The sequence below is a fragment of the Rhea americana genome, unplaced genomic scaffold, assembly GCF_003343005.1.
Source record: "Rhea americana isolate MKP2758 unplaced genomic scaffold, rheAme1 scaffold_36, whole genome shotgun sequence".
Classification (NCBI taxonomy): domain Eukaryota; kingdom Metazoa; phylum Chordata; class Aves; order Rheiformes; family Rheidae; genus Rhea; species Rhea americana.
In genome coordinates, this window is record NW_028186490.1 from 1,964,959 (window position 1) to 1,981,912 (window position 16,954).

The 16,954-nt window shown below is 36.4% G+C and overlaps 1 protein-coding gene across 1 annotated transcript in view; it reads left to right on the forward strand.

Annotated features, from left to right (window-relative positions):
- The window catches only part of ADK (adenosine kinase), a 287,852-nt gene that overhangs the window by 128,912 nt on the left and 141,986 nt on the right, over nt 1-16,954 (forward strand). The window contains exon 5 of the mRNA XM_085312279.1: nt 648-756. Within this exon, the coding sequence (XP_085168405.1) occupies nt 648-756 (109 nt within the window). The remainder of the gene's footprint in view (nt 1-647; nt 757-16,954) is intronic.

Genomic DNA, 16,954 nt, shown 5'->3' on the forward strand with positions numbered 1-16,954 from the left:
TTTTATTTTGCTTTTTTTTAACTTTTCATCTTTTACTAGGATACTTTTACTTGGATAACAACTTGAACTTTTTTCAGGTGGTGGTTTACTCATGTGCTGAAGGAAAATATAAGCGTAACTGAAAACTTCTTTAATAATACAAATATCCATTTGAAAAGCAAAGTGCAAGACATGTATATCCAATAACTTTTTGGTTCCAGTGAGGCCAATGGCTTTTAGACGATAAACAAAAGCAGTTACTCCAGTTTAAATACTGGGTATTAGAAGATAACTTAATAAGCATTTGAGGGTATTATGCCATGTACAGAGAATTGATCATAGAATTTAAAAAGGTTGATTCTAGACAAATGAAGAGGTGTGAGGAATATAATATAGTAATATAAATTGTGTGTATATCTATATCTATCTATATATAGTATCTATATAGATACTATATCTATATATATATCTATATAGATATAGATATATAAAAATATTAATTAAAAAAATAAATATTATGAAGTGGTCAAATGTGTGTTTCACAGTGCTCTTTGTAAATCTCTTTCATATTCCTGAGAGTCTGATCATCTTTGAGAATTTTTTGTACTTTGAGAAGTTTGCTGTAGTAATAAAGGTGGATCTAATGCCTGTGTTTTAATCACTTCTAGGTCTCTTGTAGCTAACCTTGCTGCTGCTAATTGCTATAAGAAGGAAAAGCATCTTGATTTGGAGAAGAACTGGAAGTTGGTGGAAAAGGCCAAAGTTTATTATATAGCAGTAAGTTCAGCTTCTTTCAGATTGTGAAAGTTTGTGTTACAGTACTGTCTGTTAACTTAAGAATTGAGGGTGGTTATTGCACATGGTTTGGGGTGATCTCTCATGGATATGATGAAAGAAAATCACTGTTTCAATTTCAGCATAGTTTGATTTCTTCAATGTTAAACGTAAAAATTTAGAAATAAGTTGTACTTGTGTGCTTTCTTAAATTAGTGGGAGAAATCATAAGAACTAAACATTTTGAGAGCTTTTGTAGTAGTGCATCAAATTTACATTTCACATTTGCTAGTAGATTGTTGTGAAGGATGCACAAATTATGTAGAAAAACACTATTAGCATAATTATTCACTGCAAACAGTTTGAGCTTATTTGTGTGAACAATCTTAATTGCTATTTATTCCATAGTAATTACTATGGTACCTTATAACTCAATATTTCAGAAATAATGATTCTGACAAATCTCTTGAATGTGGGTGGTGGAGTAAACTGATTTTAATGATGAAATCTTATGTAGATTAAAGCAGATTTGAGGATGGGGCATTAGTAGATTCACAGTTAGACTTTTTTTTAAACTGTTCAAGAATGAATCAAGACAGATTAGTGTATTCATTCAGATTGCATCTTGCCTACATATAAGTGGTGAATTTGTTTTCAATTTACTTTCAAGTTGATAAAACTGAGCACAGTTAGCAAACATAAAACATCTATGATAGATTAAAACCTCGTAACATGTATATAATGTATATATTCTGTATGACAGCTGCTTCCATTCTGCTACCTGAGCTATGTGGGAACAGCTGGTGAGAAGTGTAAAAAATTGATTATCTAGGAAGAACAAGTTCATTCAAAATACAGTTATTTCTTTTAGCTGGTGTTAATGTCTCCTGCAGCCTGTCAGTGTGCACTGCTGTAGCCTTTACATGGTTGTTATTGATTCTTGTGTATGGCCAAGGCTGCCCCTTTATAACTGTCAAAAAATAGTTACAACCTTCTCAGGATACAAAGAAAATACATCCTGCTGCTCTTGCCATATGTTTGTGTTACATTCAAAAATAGATAAGGTTTTTTGTCTATTGATTTTTTTGTTGTTGTTGTTTTTAATTGCTGTTTTTCAAGAGTATTCTGTTTTCATTTCTCAATAATTATACCTCAGTCTGTCCTGAATGCCATGGTTAGGAATTAGTACTGTAGACTAATTACAGAAAGGCTAAGAGTATTGTTAAATGAGGAAGAAGAATGACAAATGTTACTAAAAGCTAAACTGCGCTAAGTTTTCTTTATATTTTACTATATTTAATTACAATTGAAGGTTCCAGTATCTAATTTAGAAAAATTAGACTTAGTGGAGATGCTTGAGGGGAATCGGATGAGGTGAAAGAGAGACTTGTCTGTCTTGCTTTGTATTCAGCTTATTTTGGTCTGAAGCCTTTCTTCTGTGTTCAGTTGATTTAATCACTTCAATTTTGACTAGCTGATTTACTATACGTATTTTGATGTGTACTGAAGGTTGTTCTTCAAATGCCGGTTTTATGGCATCCCAGCCTTGACCAAGAAGTGTAGAATTATTGTGCTAAACTGAAAGTAATACCCAAGATGTTCATATTTTAATGGATAAATAAGTAACAGTGAAGTGCTAATAAACTATATTGAATATTTGTAAAATGGACTTCTGTTTAAGAAGATATCTGACTGCAGGAGGAGATGTGTTAGGTGAAGGACCTGGTCCACACCTGTAGCAAATACACTCGACAGCATTATTTAAGAGAATTTTAGAATTTTAGTGTTATCATTTCAGATTATAGATCCCATATGTAAGAATATTTAAAGAAAGGAGACGATGTGTAGAACTGTACCCATTCCCTCATGCCACAATGCCTTTGTAGTCTTGTGTGCCCTTTACTTTCACTTAGCTTCTTTATGCTCACTTTTGTAGCAGTTTACTAGATCAGACAAATCCAGGTAGTGAGCAATTACCACTCTAGAGGTATGAGGTAGCTCTTTTGGTCATTAGTTTTCTACTGTTGTGTCTATCTTCTCTTCAATTTTGTTACTTTCCTTGGCTTTCCACTGTGCATATGTTGCTGCTTATTTGTTTCTTTCTAGCCAACTGTCACCTATTTCTTAGAATGCATTAGGATGCCTATTAGTGATAGATACTTATTCTGGAAATCCATGTCCTGAGATTATCAAACAATCCATTTGGTTGGTGGAGTAGGGCAGTTGTTGCTTTAGGACAGATCTCTGATATCCTGTGAGCATTTGTATGGAGGTAATACACATTCAGCAATAATATGCAATGCTGCATTCAGCAGAATGGCCCTCAGATGAAACTTAACTCTGAAATCTAATCAGTTCACAGAGTGGGGAATAGGTACAAAGGAAAAGATAGTGAACCCATGACAGAACCCTGGAAGAGAACTTCTGTTACCCTCAATGAGCACAATACGTGTATTTAAGCCATCTGGTAATCAGATCAGCCAGACAAATTGGAGAAAGACTAGCAAAGAATAGAACCTTGTAAGTCGTAGATAGAAGCAAAATGCAGAGAGGCTGCCCCAGCCGTCTCAGAGATGGAAAACTTTAAAAGGTGCATTTTAGTTCCATAAAATTATTCTAGGTTATATTATTTAAGATAGATTACATGCACCATCATACTGCATGCAATTTCTTTCCTTTCTCCAGTTTGAATTCAACTACTTGTAGTAATTTCTACCATTGACATCATATCTTCCAGTCTGTCATATTAATTTCATTGTGGATCAGCTATCTATACTGCTAGTGTCTGATTAGAATTCACTGCTAGGGATTTTATGTTGATTCCTGCTGGGGCTAGAAAATCTCTTTTTCTGAGATTTCTCTGTATTTTGAAATAAGTTGAGAGTTCTGATAAAACTAAACATTGTTAAGCTGAAAAGACTATTCTGAAATTGTGAATGGGACATAGACGGATATCAAAACAGTCTTAAATGAGAAGCTTTTGTGTGTCTGATTTCTTTCTTTCTTTTTTTTCATTCTTTCTGTGGATCTGTATTTTCTATCAAGACTTGCATTTTGGAATTCCTGTGTATTGTAGCCACATCTTACAAACTTGGGTAATCTAAATCCATATTTAGCACCTTACTTGTCTTATTTTTAGAGACATTCAGTAAACTTATAGTAGCACTACTGTATTTATGTAGGCCTCTGTGTAAGAATTCTAAAATAAACTGATTTGTGTTGAGATTGTCGGTCTTCAGTGTCTACTGAAATCTATGGGAATTGCTGGTACTCAGTTTTCTGACCAAACACTGTCAATTTCTCTGACAAAAATATTTCAAAGTTTTGGACACTACTTTCAGTCTGTAGTCGGTACTTTCCATATATTGTGAAGGTCTGGAATTTGAAGACATTTTAATTGTTAAGTCTTTTTATTAAAAAAAAAACTGATAAAAGATGCTTGGGAGAACAGAGTAAAGTAAGGATTTTAATTGTCATTTGACTCCATTTAGCACCTACACTGTGTCAGATACTAATAAGGAATTTTGCGCTTGCCCTTTGATATTGAGAAGAAAATGCAAAAGGAAAAAAAGTCTTCCCTTCAATAAAAGTTGCAATTAACCTGGTGGAATTTTAACTCTGTAACAACTTATATTGCTTTGTCATGCAGCCAACTTAATTTTAACTTTCTGTATTTGAACACTGTTGCCAAAAGTGTAGCCTCCCTGGGTGTACATTTTTTTCTTGTGTTCCAGTTAGCCATCCTTATTTGTCCCTAGTTAGTTGACTTTACTCAATTTGTTCTTCAGTCCTGCACCTGCACTCATTTAAAGTTTGCACTAGAGGTGCTGAATGAGTGAAGCACTGTCACTCCCTAGTAATATTATTTTGGCGATTGTGTGAAATGTGCTCTTGGAAGTTCCTTTTTTTGGGGGGAGGGAGGTTGTAAACCCCCCCCAAACAACCAGATTTTCTATTTGAACAATGAAATATGTCTTTTCTGTACAAAGGAAAATAGCAGATTGTTGGTTAAGGACTGTCTTTGAAATAGTAATTCATAGGCATAGTTTGTATGCTAAAAAGCTGTTATTAACAATAAGGTCTAACATATAGTTATCAGTGGTGTCTTTTCTGTATAGTGTCTACATAGACTTGTCTGCCCATTTGGTATTGGAAGGTATTGCACTGCTGTTGTGATGCTCACGCTTATGAGAGGTTCTTGAAAGAGGTGTGGGACCAAGCTTGCACCTTCCTTTATGCCCACTTAGGATCCCTTTTCTTAACTTTTGCATTGACAGTGTCTGAAAACTTTAGCTTCTTTATGTGTTGTAGATAGAGTAGTGGAGCAATAAAAACTTCTTGTAGCCCAAAGACCTATTTCTAAGCAGCCAAATTTTGGCTTTCTCAATTGCAATATTTCCAAATAACGTTTTGCTCAGAGGAGATAATACTTTCATCCAGTCACTTTTGCATGAGCTACTACTATTTCATAATCTGCAAAAGTTTGAACCATTCCTTTCTCCTACGTTCATGTAGTAAAGAATAGAAACTTCTCAATGATGAAGTCCCTCAGTTACATTACATTTAATATAAAATTTTCTAATACTTCTTAGATTTCTTTTTTGCCTGCTATTAAGTTACTTTCACTACCCTCAGCATCTCTTTGTTTATGAAGTTAATGGCAAGTCTGGCTTATTTTGATGTTAATGACAGTTCTGATTAAGTCCATGTATTCTGATCTTAGGCAATGTTTCAAGTAGAAAATGTCATGTATTGCAGCATATGTTAATGAACCACATGTAATCTACCTGTCTGCTAGAAGAAAAGTTCTTAAAGCTCCAAACACTCTGGTACGTTTCAACAAATACTGTGGTATTTTTATATTCATTTTCTTTTAATGCCTAAGTGCTTGTCTAAGCAGAGAGATACTGTAGTGGTGTAGTGGGCTTGATGGTGGAATTATCTGGTTTCAGCGTAAGTCTGTCAAAACATAAGCTTGATGTCAGCAATGTGTATCAAAGCTTAAATAATATTCTGCAGTATTTCACATGGGTTTTGGCTATTCTACTCGAGGAAAAAATGTTGATTACTGTAACAATGCAAGTATAAATGAAACTTTCTTTTGTGCTGTCTCCTCCTTTCAGAAGCATATTCAATGAAGGCATTTTTATTGTAATTCCTTGCTATGATTATGATAATTTAAAATGGATTGTGATAGTTTTTTTTTTTCCTTTCAGATGTGCTGGGTCTATGTATGCCTCATAGGAAATGAGTGACACATACCGATAGTGTCAGGAATCAAAATACCCCCTAAAAAGTCATTTATTTGAGTAATTCCACAATAGCTTTTTCTCCATTGATAACTTTAGCTATAGTGCTCTGACATCAGTGTTTATGCCATTTGACATGCAAAGCCATATTTCTCACAGTGATGGTTAGGTTTTATGGCTGAGGAGGAAATAATTTTGAATGTCTACATGACCATAAAGAAAAGGCTTCAGCTAGCAACAGTTAGTTGTGGCATTTTTTTTGCTGGCTGAGGATAATGTTGTCTTCCAGCAAACCACCATCTTGTGGAGCTGTGTGTCCCTGGTGTGATAGGGGAAGTGTGACGCTTTTATTTTAGAGAGATGAATGGATAGGTTCAGTATCGAGACAGGAAACAAATCAGACATTTGCTAGCTTGCGAAACAAATGCAGGAAAAATACTTTCACTCTCAAATAGAGAAATTCCCAGTTATTTTTTTCTTTGATCAAAACGTGAACAAGAGCTCTGTGCAAAGTGCCACCAGCAAGCGTCCTGTCCTTCTGTGCAGTCTGCAGGGTGTGGTGTGCTCTGCTGCTGCCCTTGCAGGAATGACTTCTCGTGCAGGGATAGTTTTGCCAGGGTGTTTTTTCTTTTTTCTTTTTTTTTCATTACTTAAGATTGAAAAGTGAATCAAACTTGTTTTTTCTAGTTTTCTTTTTTTTTTTTTTTTTNAATTTTGATCCTCAGAATGTCATTATGTGAAGATGAATGCTTTGTAGTTCATGGAGAAAATGCATCATCAACTTTTAAGAAAGATTGTACCTCCTTTCTCCCTAGCAAAAAATTAATAAGAATCTGTCGAACATGTCAAAAAAACTTATTTCTAAAAATCACCCCATGTTATTAATTATATTTATTTGTGTGACGAGTATGCATGTTTCCTCTTCTGTCGTCCTCCTCCTAGCCCAGTAGCCTTTAAATTGCAGATAAACTTCTTCAGCACGGTAATTAGTGAAGCTCAGTCATTGCTCCTTTTATCATGTGATTTTTTTCTTTAGAAGAATGCATTATTAGAGCACTTGCACAGCCAGTCTAGCTGCAACAGCCAGGCGGCAATAGCAGTGCCATTTTTCACAAAGAAAATGTTGAACAGGAGCCAAATGTTTGGTGGCAGAGTCTGTTGCTAGGAAATCAAGTTCCTGAGGCGATTAATGACAAAGCAAGCAATAACAAGAAGGCAGAATTACAGATTTAAAAGGGGGGGGGGGAAGTGGTTGGTGTTATAATTACCCAAAGAAATCCGTACTCATTAAATTGGCTGTTTTTATGATTGACTTTAATTGGAGGTTAGCTCAGATATTTAGCTCCTTTCCCACCCCTTTAAACACACACATGCACATAATCTGTAGAGCTGCAGACTTGTTTTTCTAAGCATTGAGAGGAGCTTGCCCTGTAATTTGATCCCCACTGACAGATGCATTTTCTATGCTGCCATTTTGAATTAACCTATTGTGCAACAATTTTCCTCAGCTCTGTTGAATAAAACATCAAGTCTTATTACCTCAGATGGATTTGATAGAGTAAAAGAATGTACTTCTAGCTGAAGTAGACTATTTGCAATGAGTTCAGTGATTTGAACTCTGCCAACAAGCACCAATAATTTGTGATGTATACTTAGGGAACGAAAGAGGGAAGAGCCACGTGGGGGGTCTTCTGGGCTGTGCGAAGTTCAAACACAGACCTCGGAGTAATATTGTTGCTTGCACTAAGGTTATTCCCTGAGATCAAGCCTTTTTTAGATGAAGCATGTTAACTAAGATTTTTACCATTAATCAGGTTTTTCTGAACCTGAGGTTCTTTTACCCTCAGTGGGTATGTAAACCGTCAGGCTGCTGAGGGGTTAAAAGTGTGAAAATCAATCTCCCTTTCCCAAAAACCCAACAGTTGGATTTTTCCTTTGAGCCTGCCTTCCTGAAGAGAAATTTTGCCTCCTAAATTCAGGCTTGAGTAAATGAATTTCTTAAAAATAAATTGATATGCCGTTTATGTCCTCTGCTAAGGGAGAGGCAGGCACTCGCTGAGCTCCCCAAGCACTCCGCTGAGCTCCGAGCTCATCCAGTCTGTACAGCAAAATTTTGGCACAGAAATGGGAGCAAACTTACCCTGACATTTAAATCCCGTTGTGTTTCATCGATCGCCTTGAAGACGGTGTTCGCCGCTTATGGCGAGCGACAAGTGAGAAGATACCGTTTACAGTACCTGCAAGTGAGCACCCAGAAGCTGAGCTGTAAAAGCGAACCGCTGCCCCGGCTCTCTGAATTTCTGATCAAACGGCGAAACAACGCAAGTGTGCGTGGTCTGGCCACCAGCACGCACGTCGCTAATCAGATGCCAATGCCAGGCTGTCTGCTTTGTTAAATACCCACGCTCCCTGAGGCAAGGAGACAGCTGCTACAGCTACTACGAAATTTGGTAGCTCAATCTATTTTTGCTACCCTTGGGCTACCAAGCTACTGTTAATTCAGGCCACCCCAATTGGTACACTTTAGGGATTATTTTCAAAGTGTTTGTAATTAAAATGATAAAACATCATTATTACTGTGAAGATGTTGTGTGCGCTTTGCGTTTGACAGATACCTGCAGAGATAAACCCAGCATGTAATCTTCATTGATATAACGGTTGCAATTGCATTTCCCTTTTAAACATATATTGCTTTTTAGAGGAAAAAAAACAAAAGGAGGGAAAAGGGCATGCTTTTATTTCATTAGTAGATTCTGTAAGGCTGTTGAAACGCTGAATTGGTGCGTTGGTGGTGAGGCAGGGCCCCGCATGGCAGAGCAGAGCAGGGCGCTGGTGCGCGGGAGCGGGCACCTCCCTGCCGTGAGGGACGCAGCCTCCAAGGATAGGCAAGGCTGGGCAGGCTTAACAGGCGATTTAAATGTAAATTAAAAAGGAAAAGTCTTCCTGCTGTATAGGGTGAGATGAGTCCATCAGAAGGGAGGTTTCTGCTGCAGGTCCTCCTGTTGGCAGGCTCCATGAGATGCTGTCCTTACAGGAGGAGGAGAATTTTGCCTGTTTCCATGTCAACTTTGTCAGAGCAAAATCTCAAAATTAAAGCACCAACAAATCTGGGAGTCTGAAGCTCTGACTAAAATAAGCTTTGCTTGTATCTGGAATCATTTTTGTTTTCAGTATTTTTCAGATAAGGTTAAAATATAAATCATTAATTTAGGACTATTCTGAAGACTAAACTCTGATATTTGAGAATTCAAATTCATCAAGGGGAACTGTTGCTTATTTTGGATACTGACTTGTAAAATTAATAGGTAGCTTATTGTTATTTTATTTATTAACAGGCAGTTGCCACTCTGCACATTTGATTGAATTTCAGGGTTCCATCCTCCTTCCGAAAGAGGAAGAGTCTGCTCGTTACGCAGACTGCAACGTCTTCATGTATTAATCCTGAAATGAAAAATGTATTCTTTGTGTCCATGTCATCAGCTGCCGTGTTAAAAACTGCATATAAATATTAAATCAACTGTGCTCCGATTTACATGAAAAAGGTGAATTTCTGTAACCGCAAAAACTCTGCGTGCGCATGTGTGCCACCTTAGCGCTGAGAGTTAAGCTGTTTAAGATAGCCAAGTATTTAGTCTGAAGGTCAAATAATAGTTTAATTTACCATTAACATCTCTTAACAGGGACAGTGCAGTTTAAATACAAACGTAATTTTTTCTGCAAAAAGTTGTGGTTAATGATTTTTCGGTAAAAGGGAATGAAAACAAATGCATACTGGGCCTGGCTGGAAGTGCAGATGGTGCATCTCCAGTGGATTTTTTTCTGTAATGTTCAAGTTGTACAGTCCAATATCATGTACACTGTAGTTTTAAGATGTGCTGTTTTTCCTTTGCTTTGAAATGAGCACTCTAGAATGGTCAAATTTATGGTTGTTATTTCAGAGGCAGTAACTTTTGCGCTTAAATTGTAGAATGTTAAAAATATATATACCTAGCATAAAATGACTCATGCTTCCGTCCTCATAGCTCAAAAACCGAACCGTTCTGAGTTTTAGAATGACATTGACCTTTACAGTATACTTAGAGGTGTTTTGAAATATCAGGGGTTACAAGTAGGATAGGAATCTGAAGGCTGCTTTTAGGCTCTACAAGTAATAATTCTCATTTTAAAAGATAAAAATGTTTTTATAACATAGCTTATCAATATCCTAAAGATCTGTGTCAAATAGATTGTGGTGTGCTATGTTGTGCACAGCAAATGTCTACTGGTGCAAAAGGTGCTTTGCAAAAATGTTTCTACAAAGATATTTAGTGATGATGCATTAAACATAGGTTTTAATAAGCCTGCATGTTGAGCTTTTACAACCTTGTAGTATATTATTTAGCCCTTAAGAGGCAGGAAGGCTGAGTCCAGCCAGCCTTGTTAGTTGTCGGGTCCATTTAAAAAAAGAATTATCTGATTCCTAAAACAGGCTCTGGAAGTTCATTTGAAGAAAGCTATAGGACATAAGATGGATCCTAGATTGGCCTTGATGCAAGAGAGGAAAAGGCCTTTGGACGCCTGAGATCTGCTTTGTCTAGATCTTCATGGTGTTTTCTGAGTTTCTTTTTAAAGAACAGAAATATGCCCTAAAGAAAGGGCCGAGCAGGTTTTGTGGTGTGGCTGTAATACTTCTCGTCTTGGGGGAAGATCCTCAGCAGTTTGCTGGGTCACCCACTTGGTAAATGTGTTTCAGGCTTTCTAGTTTAGATCAAAAGAGATTTTTTCCTCCCTCCTATGTTTTAAAAGAAGATCTACTTAAAGTACTGAATTCTGTAATTAAGTAATGAATGCTGTTTTGGAAGAAATTTCTACATCAGGGAAATGTAGCTAGGTTCTAACCCTATCTAAGGCATAACCAAAGCAGCATGGTAGGGCATGACCAATGAGACAGTTTACTGATATGAACAACAAGATGAAAACGCCAGTACTAATTGTTGCAAAGGTTTTTATATAAACAAAAGCTGAGGGCACTATAATCTTGTCTGCAGAAGGAGTCTGCTGATGCAGCTGTTGTGGAAAACCCTCATGGGGATTTACATTTTTCTCTGGCAAAAGCACCTTTGAGTGGATTCAGTTCATACCAGCTGCTATTTCAGCAGAAATGCTCTATCCTTTCCAGGCTATTTATGGTTGTACCAAAGCATTTATTGGAAGGGATGTTGTGTTGGTTAAGTTTAATATTTTTTTTCCCACATTTCTAAATAATTTAGTTGTTCTGGCAGAATTGTTAGATAAATGCTAGGCCATAACATTCATCATAAATATCAGGATATGCTCACTTCATGGCCCATAGATACTGCAATCCCCTTTATAAACCATGGGGTTTCCCATGTGTAATATGTAACTAATAATGTCTAGTCCTTGAAGATCTGGAGATGAAAAGATCTGCCTTGTTGTTAATTATTGATTTTTTTTAATATATGAAAGTCACTGAAGTTCTGTTGCAGAATGCCACTGCTCTTAATAGTTTTTGGCCTGCTATGGTGTAGCCAGATGCAATACAACAGTACTTTCCTGCAAATTTGAAAATGGTGGGGAGCAGCAGTCAGCAGTATTTAGCATGAAATATGCCTCAGCATTTGCCTCTGAACATGTCTTTTTAAGACCATATGGAGGATAATTGGTGCTGAACAACATAGAGGTGTTTTGTGAGAAGTAAAGGCTAAGCGTTATGAAGAGCTGAAGAATCAAAGAATGAGATGAACAGAAGAAGAGGGTGGAAGAGTGGATGTGCTTAGTTCTCTGGCTGTTGCTTTCTGTACATGTCCTGAAGGGAGAGGGCACTGGATTTTGATAGATTTCTATGCATGATAAGGTTAAGATTAAGGAATTCAGCAGAACTGTGACACAGAGATGATGGTCATGGAAGAGAGTGTGAAGAATTGCAATGGAGAAGAAACAACATAATCATGCGTTGAGAGCACCCACAAGAATATTGACATTTACATCTGGGTCTGCTACCATTAGCATTCTTTGTATAAGTAGTTCTTATAACACTTGAGTGCAGAGAAGCAAGGTAAGAATGAATTTCATCCTTAGATATGAAATTCCCTCTTTTGAGGACTGGAGTAGAAACATAAAAAAGGTGGGAGGGTTTGTGGCTTTTAAAATCTATTAAGATATTTTATTTCAAACAGAAGATTTAGAATTCGCCGAGCAGAGTGCTAAAATTAAAGTTCCTCACCATTTCTTGATTTTAATCATGAACTGAATGTTAAAACAGTGGCTGAATTTACAAACTGCATAGGATAGGAAATTCTCAACTATGTGAAGGACCCAATTTTATCTGAAGAGAAATTTTCAGTGAGCATTTATAAAAGATAGCAAGTGTTCCTTTTTCAGAACTAGTGCTGTCCCTAAGTGCTGCTTTCTGCTGCTGCGAGTGGGCTGAAGGCAGATTCTGCTGAGGGCTGTAGATTCTTATCTGCCTAATTGAGCCATCATTTGTTGACATGAGCGAAACCATGTGACCTGCCTTTAATGCATTTCTCAGCAACAGCAGGAGCGTAAATTGTAGTTCGTGAAAGGGAGCAGAGATGGTAACATTTTTAGAATGGCCTTCTTTGAGTATACTGCGGGGTTTGTATTAAAAGAGAATAAGAATGTTTGAATGGCCACATGGGAAAAACATTGAATAAAATCATTGAATTCTAATTATTTTGAAAGCATTGAACTGCTTCTACTACAAAGCTCCCAACTCTTCAGAATATGAATGTAATAATTTTAGCAGCCTGATGACAAAATTATGCCAGTAGAATTGAAAGCAGGTATCTTTATTTTTTTGAGCAAACATGTCCGCATAGTAATCTGTCCAATTGCAGAGCTGATTTTCAGGTATTGTATGGTGGTGAAAGGAATAACACAAAACATTTGGTATTATCATTTGGTAGACGAATACTAGAAAAGACTAATAAAATTTACTCTATAAATTAGAGGCACAGTCTCTATTTTATTCAATTCATCTAGCACATCAATTTAATATTTAACTTCAACTATACTCTCTAACCAAATTTCCTGTTTTATAGAGTGTAGAATTACAAGCATTACACTGTCTTTTTCAAGACATCTGTTCACTCGAACAGTCTTTTGTTCAGCATTAGGTTGAATTGATCTCATCTGTAGGAAAGGTTAATTTCAATTTTGTTATTTATTTTTTTAATAAGGGATTGCTGACTGCTCAATTGATGAGTGGCATCATGGGTTGGAAGACAGTGGCTCGGCAGCAAAGGCAGCTCAGAATGGTTTGTAGAAATTACGCAGCTGAGGAACGTGAGGGAGGTATAACTCGGGAGGAGCTGTAGCTAGCTTGTGGATGAATAGATAATCTGATGGTGTCTGCTAATTTTCACATCGCCAGTAGTCATATCACCACCGAGCTGACAGGAAAGAGTATCAGAAAGGTGCTTGATTCTTGCAAACTGAACGTCTCTAGAGGAAATTGTCTATGCTGGAATAGTTGGCAGCTGGACAAGTATTGTATGTGCTTCGCGTGTTTTTTTTTCCTCTTGCCTGGCCATGAGGGTGAGATACTGGGTTGGAAGGACCTTTGGTTCAGTAATTGAGTATGACTGCTCTTAAGTTCTCAAGATTCATCATTTGTACCTCTCCTAGTGAGAGAAGAAAAATGAGAACAACAATAGACAAAGGTGTTCGAGGTGAAAAAGAGAAGTATAAATCTTCAGATTTTAGGAAAAAATACTTTAGGGCATTTTATTACATTGTTTCTATTAATACTTTACATTAAAAAAAATCCATGTGCCTCAATATTTTTTTGCAGATATATGGTGATAATATGAATACAGTAAATACAGGTTCACATGCATTGTGAAGCGTGGCAGAGTATGTACTGTAATTTCCACAGTTGAACTGATAAAGTTATTTGGTTTATGTTTGAAAGTGGACTTGGTTAGGACGGAGTTATCATAAGCCTGTATTACCAACTAGAAAGAGATGCTACTGTTTGTATCAGCCTTGAGGGCAAAATTCTAAATTGCAGTTGTAAAATGTAGTAGTATGCATGTGAATATATGTTCATATGCAAGTAAATATATATTCATTTTAAGAGTAGATTTAGACTTTAGCATGTAGGAGGCAACACCTAGCATGCCAAGCAGAACTAGAGTTCAGTTTTCTAAGCTGATGTAAAAGGTCATAATTGAATCACAGTCAACATATATTTAACCCAGAATCAGTTTGTTCCTTGAATCCTCTTGTTTTCCAGTTTGGGAGAATAATTCATACAGCATTTGACCGACATATTGTCAGGAAGGAAGAGCACTGTCACGCTTCCTCCCATTCGCCTCTTTTCAGCCAGTTCAGGTTAGAGACAAGCAAACCTTAAAACTTGCTCATTTCCTCCTCTCTGCACATAACATAAATGCATGTGTGTGCATATGCAGCCAGTGTAGCAATTGGGCTTTGAAAAGATTTTAACTCTTCCTAGCAATACTTGAGCAATGTGTTAAAGCCAGTAACAGTTTATTCTACAATTCTAAATTTAGTCATAATCTTGTCTTTTCATTCTTAGTAGTAGTATCTATATTGTAATGTTTAAAGTAATTATTTATATTTTACTGCAAATAGATACTACTTATATTGCATCAGTTTTACAAGGCTGCATTGTCCTATTGTTATGATTCAGCGAAGTTTTCAGTTTTTATAATTTTAACAGTAAGTAGCTTTTAGTTTTAAATTAATAGAAAATATATGGCCCTAGCTGGAACTCTTTACTCAGGCAGTGCTTCTACTGAGAGCTGAAAGACTCCTAAACAAGAAAAACAAAACCAAAGAAGTCTTATTAGTATTGAGTGTGCCCCTCAGGTAGCAGATCCGTGTTCTTGTTTTTGCCAATTCAAAATGTCCAGTGGAAATCAATTTATGTTTTTAGTACAACAAGAAAAGAGGGATTGAAATAATAAGAACCTCGGTTTGTTGATATAGCCACTGGCAGAAAATCAGTGTTGTAGGCTGACTCATCTATACAAGAATGGCAACGGTAGCCCACAGCTGAATAAAAAGAAAAGTCAGTTACACTGTATGTACTCTCATGTTTTGCCTGTGTGCCTTAATTATTTTAATTGAAATGAAATTAGATGCTGTTTATGACAATCATAAACTTATACTTTTGAGTTATAAATTAGGTAAGATCTTAAGGATAATTGGTACGGATTTTGAGCTAAATCTAAGATGTTTAATAGTCCCTTCAAGTTGAAGAGCTCTGGCTAAATATGGAAGTTTGATGAAATGCGTAAAGCATGTTAGCTATAAATTCTACAAGAGAAATGTTTGCTTTGGAGTTCTGTTTGCCTTCACTGATAAGTTTGCCTAGCAATACTCAGAAATGATGATTGCCCTGAAACAGATGATGGTTCCAAAATAAGCCTTGTGCAAATTAGAAGTTAATATTTGCCTGATCCGACAAATGAGTAATAAGTTTTAGAGCAGGCATAAAAGCGATTCTCAAATTATACTCTCTTGAGTAAAAAGAACAAGAAGCTTTTAGAAATCCTGTGAAACATTATGGGTTCATCTTCCATGTCAGTAGTTTTTGGTGCCAGAAAAGCCACAAATGGTTGAGAATACAAAATAATGAACTAACCAGTTCTACCCAGATGTTAAGGATTATTACTACTAATAACTTACTTAATTGCCATGAAGTTTTTCATTACCAGAACCTCTGATGAGATGACTGCTTTCTCAAAATCCAAGACACTCTTTTTTATGCTGAACATTACTGCTTCTTTGTTTATTTTCTGGAAGCTTTTTGCTTCTAATGCATGGTATCAAGTATATTTTTGTCTGAAATGCATTATGAAAGGACACACATACGGTTGATCTGTCTCGTTTTTGTTTGTATAGCCTTGTTTGGCATAGTATTTCAAATAACCAAACACTACACAGATCCTGCAACCCCCAAATACTCTGGTGGTTTGGTAATAATAAGTCAGAAAAATCAGATTTCATTCTTTTGTCATCTTTGTTCTTTCTAACTTGTCATATTAAAAAGCTTATTGCCATGTTAGTAATTAAAATCCTAGATTTCAAGTGTATGGAAGCAGAGGACTTATGCTGCAAAGGTGGTTGGTTTAGTCTCCAGAGAGAGATGCCTTTTTTTAATCTCCTCATACCTCAGCTGCCTTTGTGACAAGATTTTCTGTACTGTGTTGTTTATTTTAGAGTTTAATTTGCTTGTGTCACGCAGAAGCTTTCTGTTGCTTAGTTGATGTAAAATATAAAAATTAATCTCTCATCATCTCAGAATCTCTCCTGTTAATGATACGCAGGAAGATGTACCCACTGTCACATGGGTTAAGCCTTTAACACTTGAGTCATGAACTTCATAAATCATCTACAGGAGGCAATAGTGCTACCAGCTGCACTTGTTGTCATAGGACATTTTTCACAATATGGAGCAAAATTAAATAAGAGGGGGCAAAGAGCATATTATAAAGGAGTTCAGTACACTGTAGGGGAAATTGCTTGTATTTTTATTCAATGTATTCAAGAAACTTTGTTAGGATGTGGGATACCCCGTTTGGTTTACAGTGTGGTTTTCCTGGAAGGATAGCATTGGTTAAGCACAATAAAGGAAACAAATCATTTTCCCCAGACATATGTGGTTGAAGTTCGGTAACTGTTTGCTGTTAAGAGCCCTAGACTAGCAGTGGTTGGTTTGCCTTGCACTAATGTGAGTGCATGTGATTGGTGCTTCAAATGCAGCAGTAAATCTAGATGTATTTTTCTCCTGTTTTTGCTCATGTTTTTGGTATATATAGCTCTCAGGTTGTTACAGGAGATTGTTATGTGCTAGTAAGACCACTCTATACATTTAGTTCTAAATATTTGATGTATTATGTTGACTGTACTGTATACTTATTGATTAAAATTTTGTTGAACACTGTGTGCCATATAGT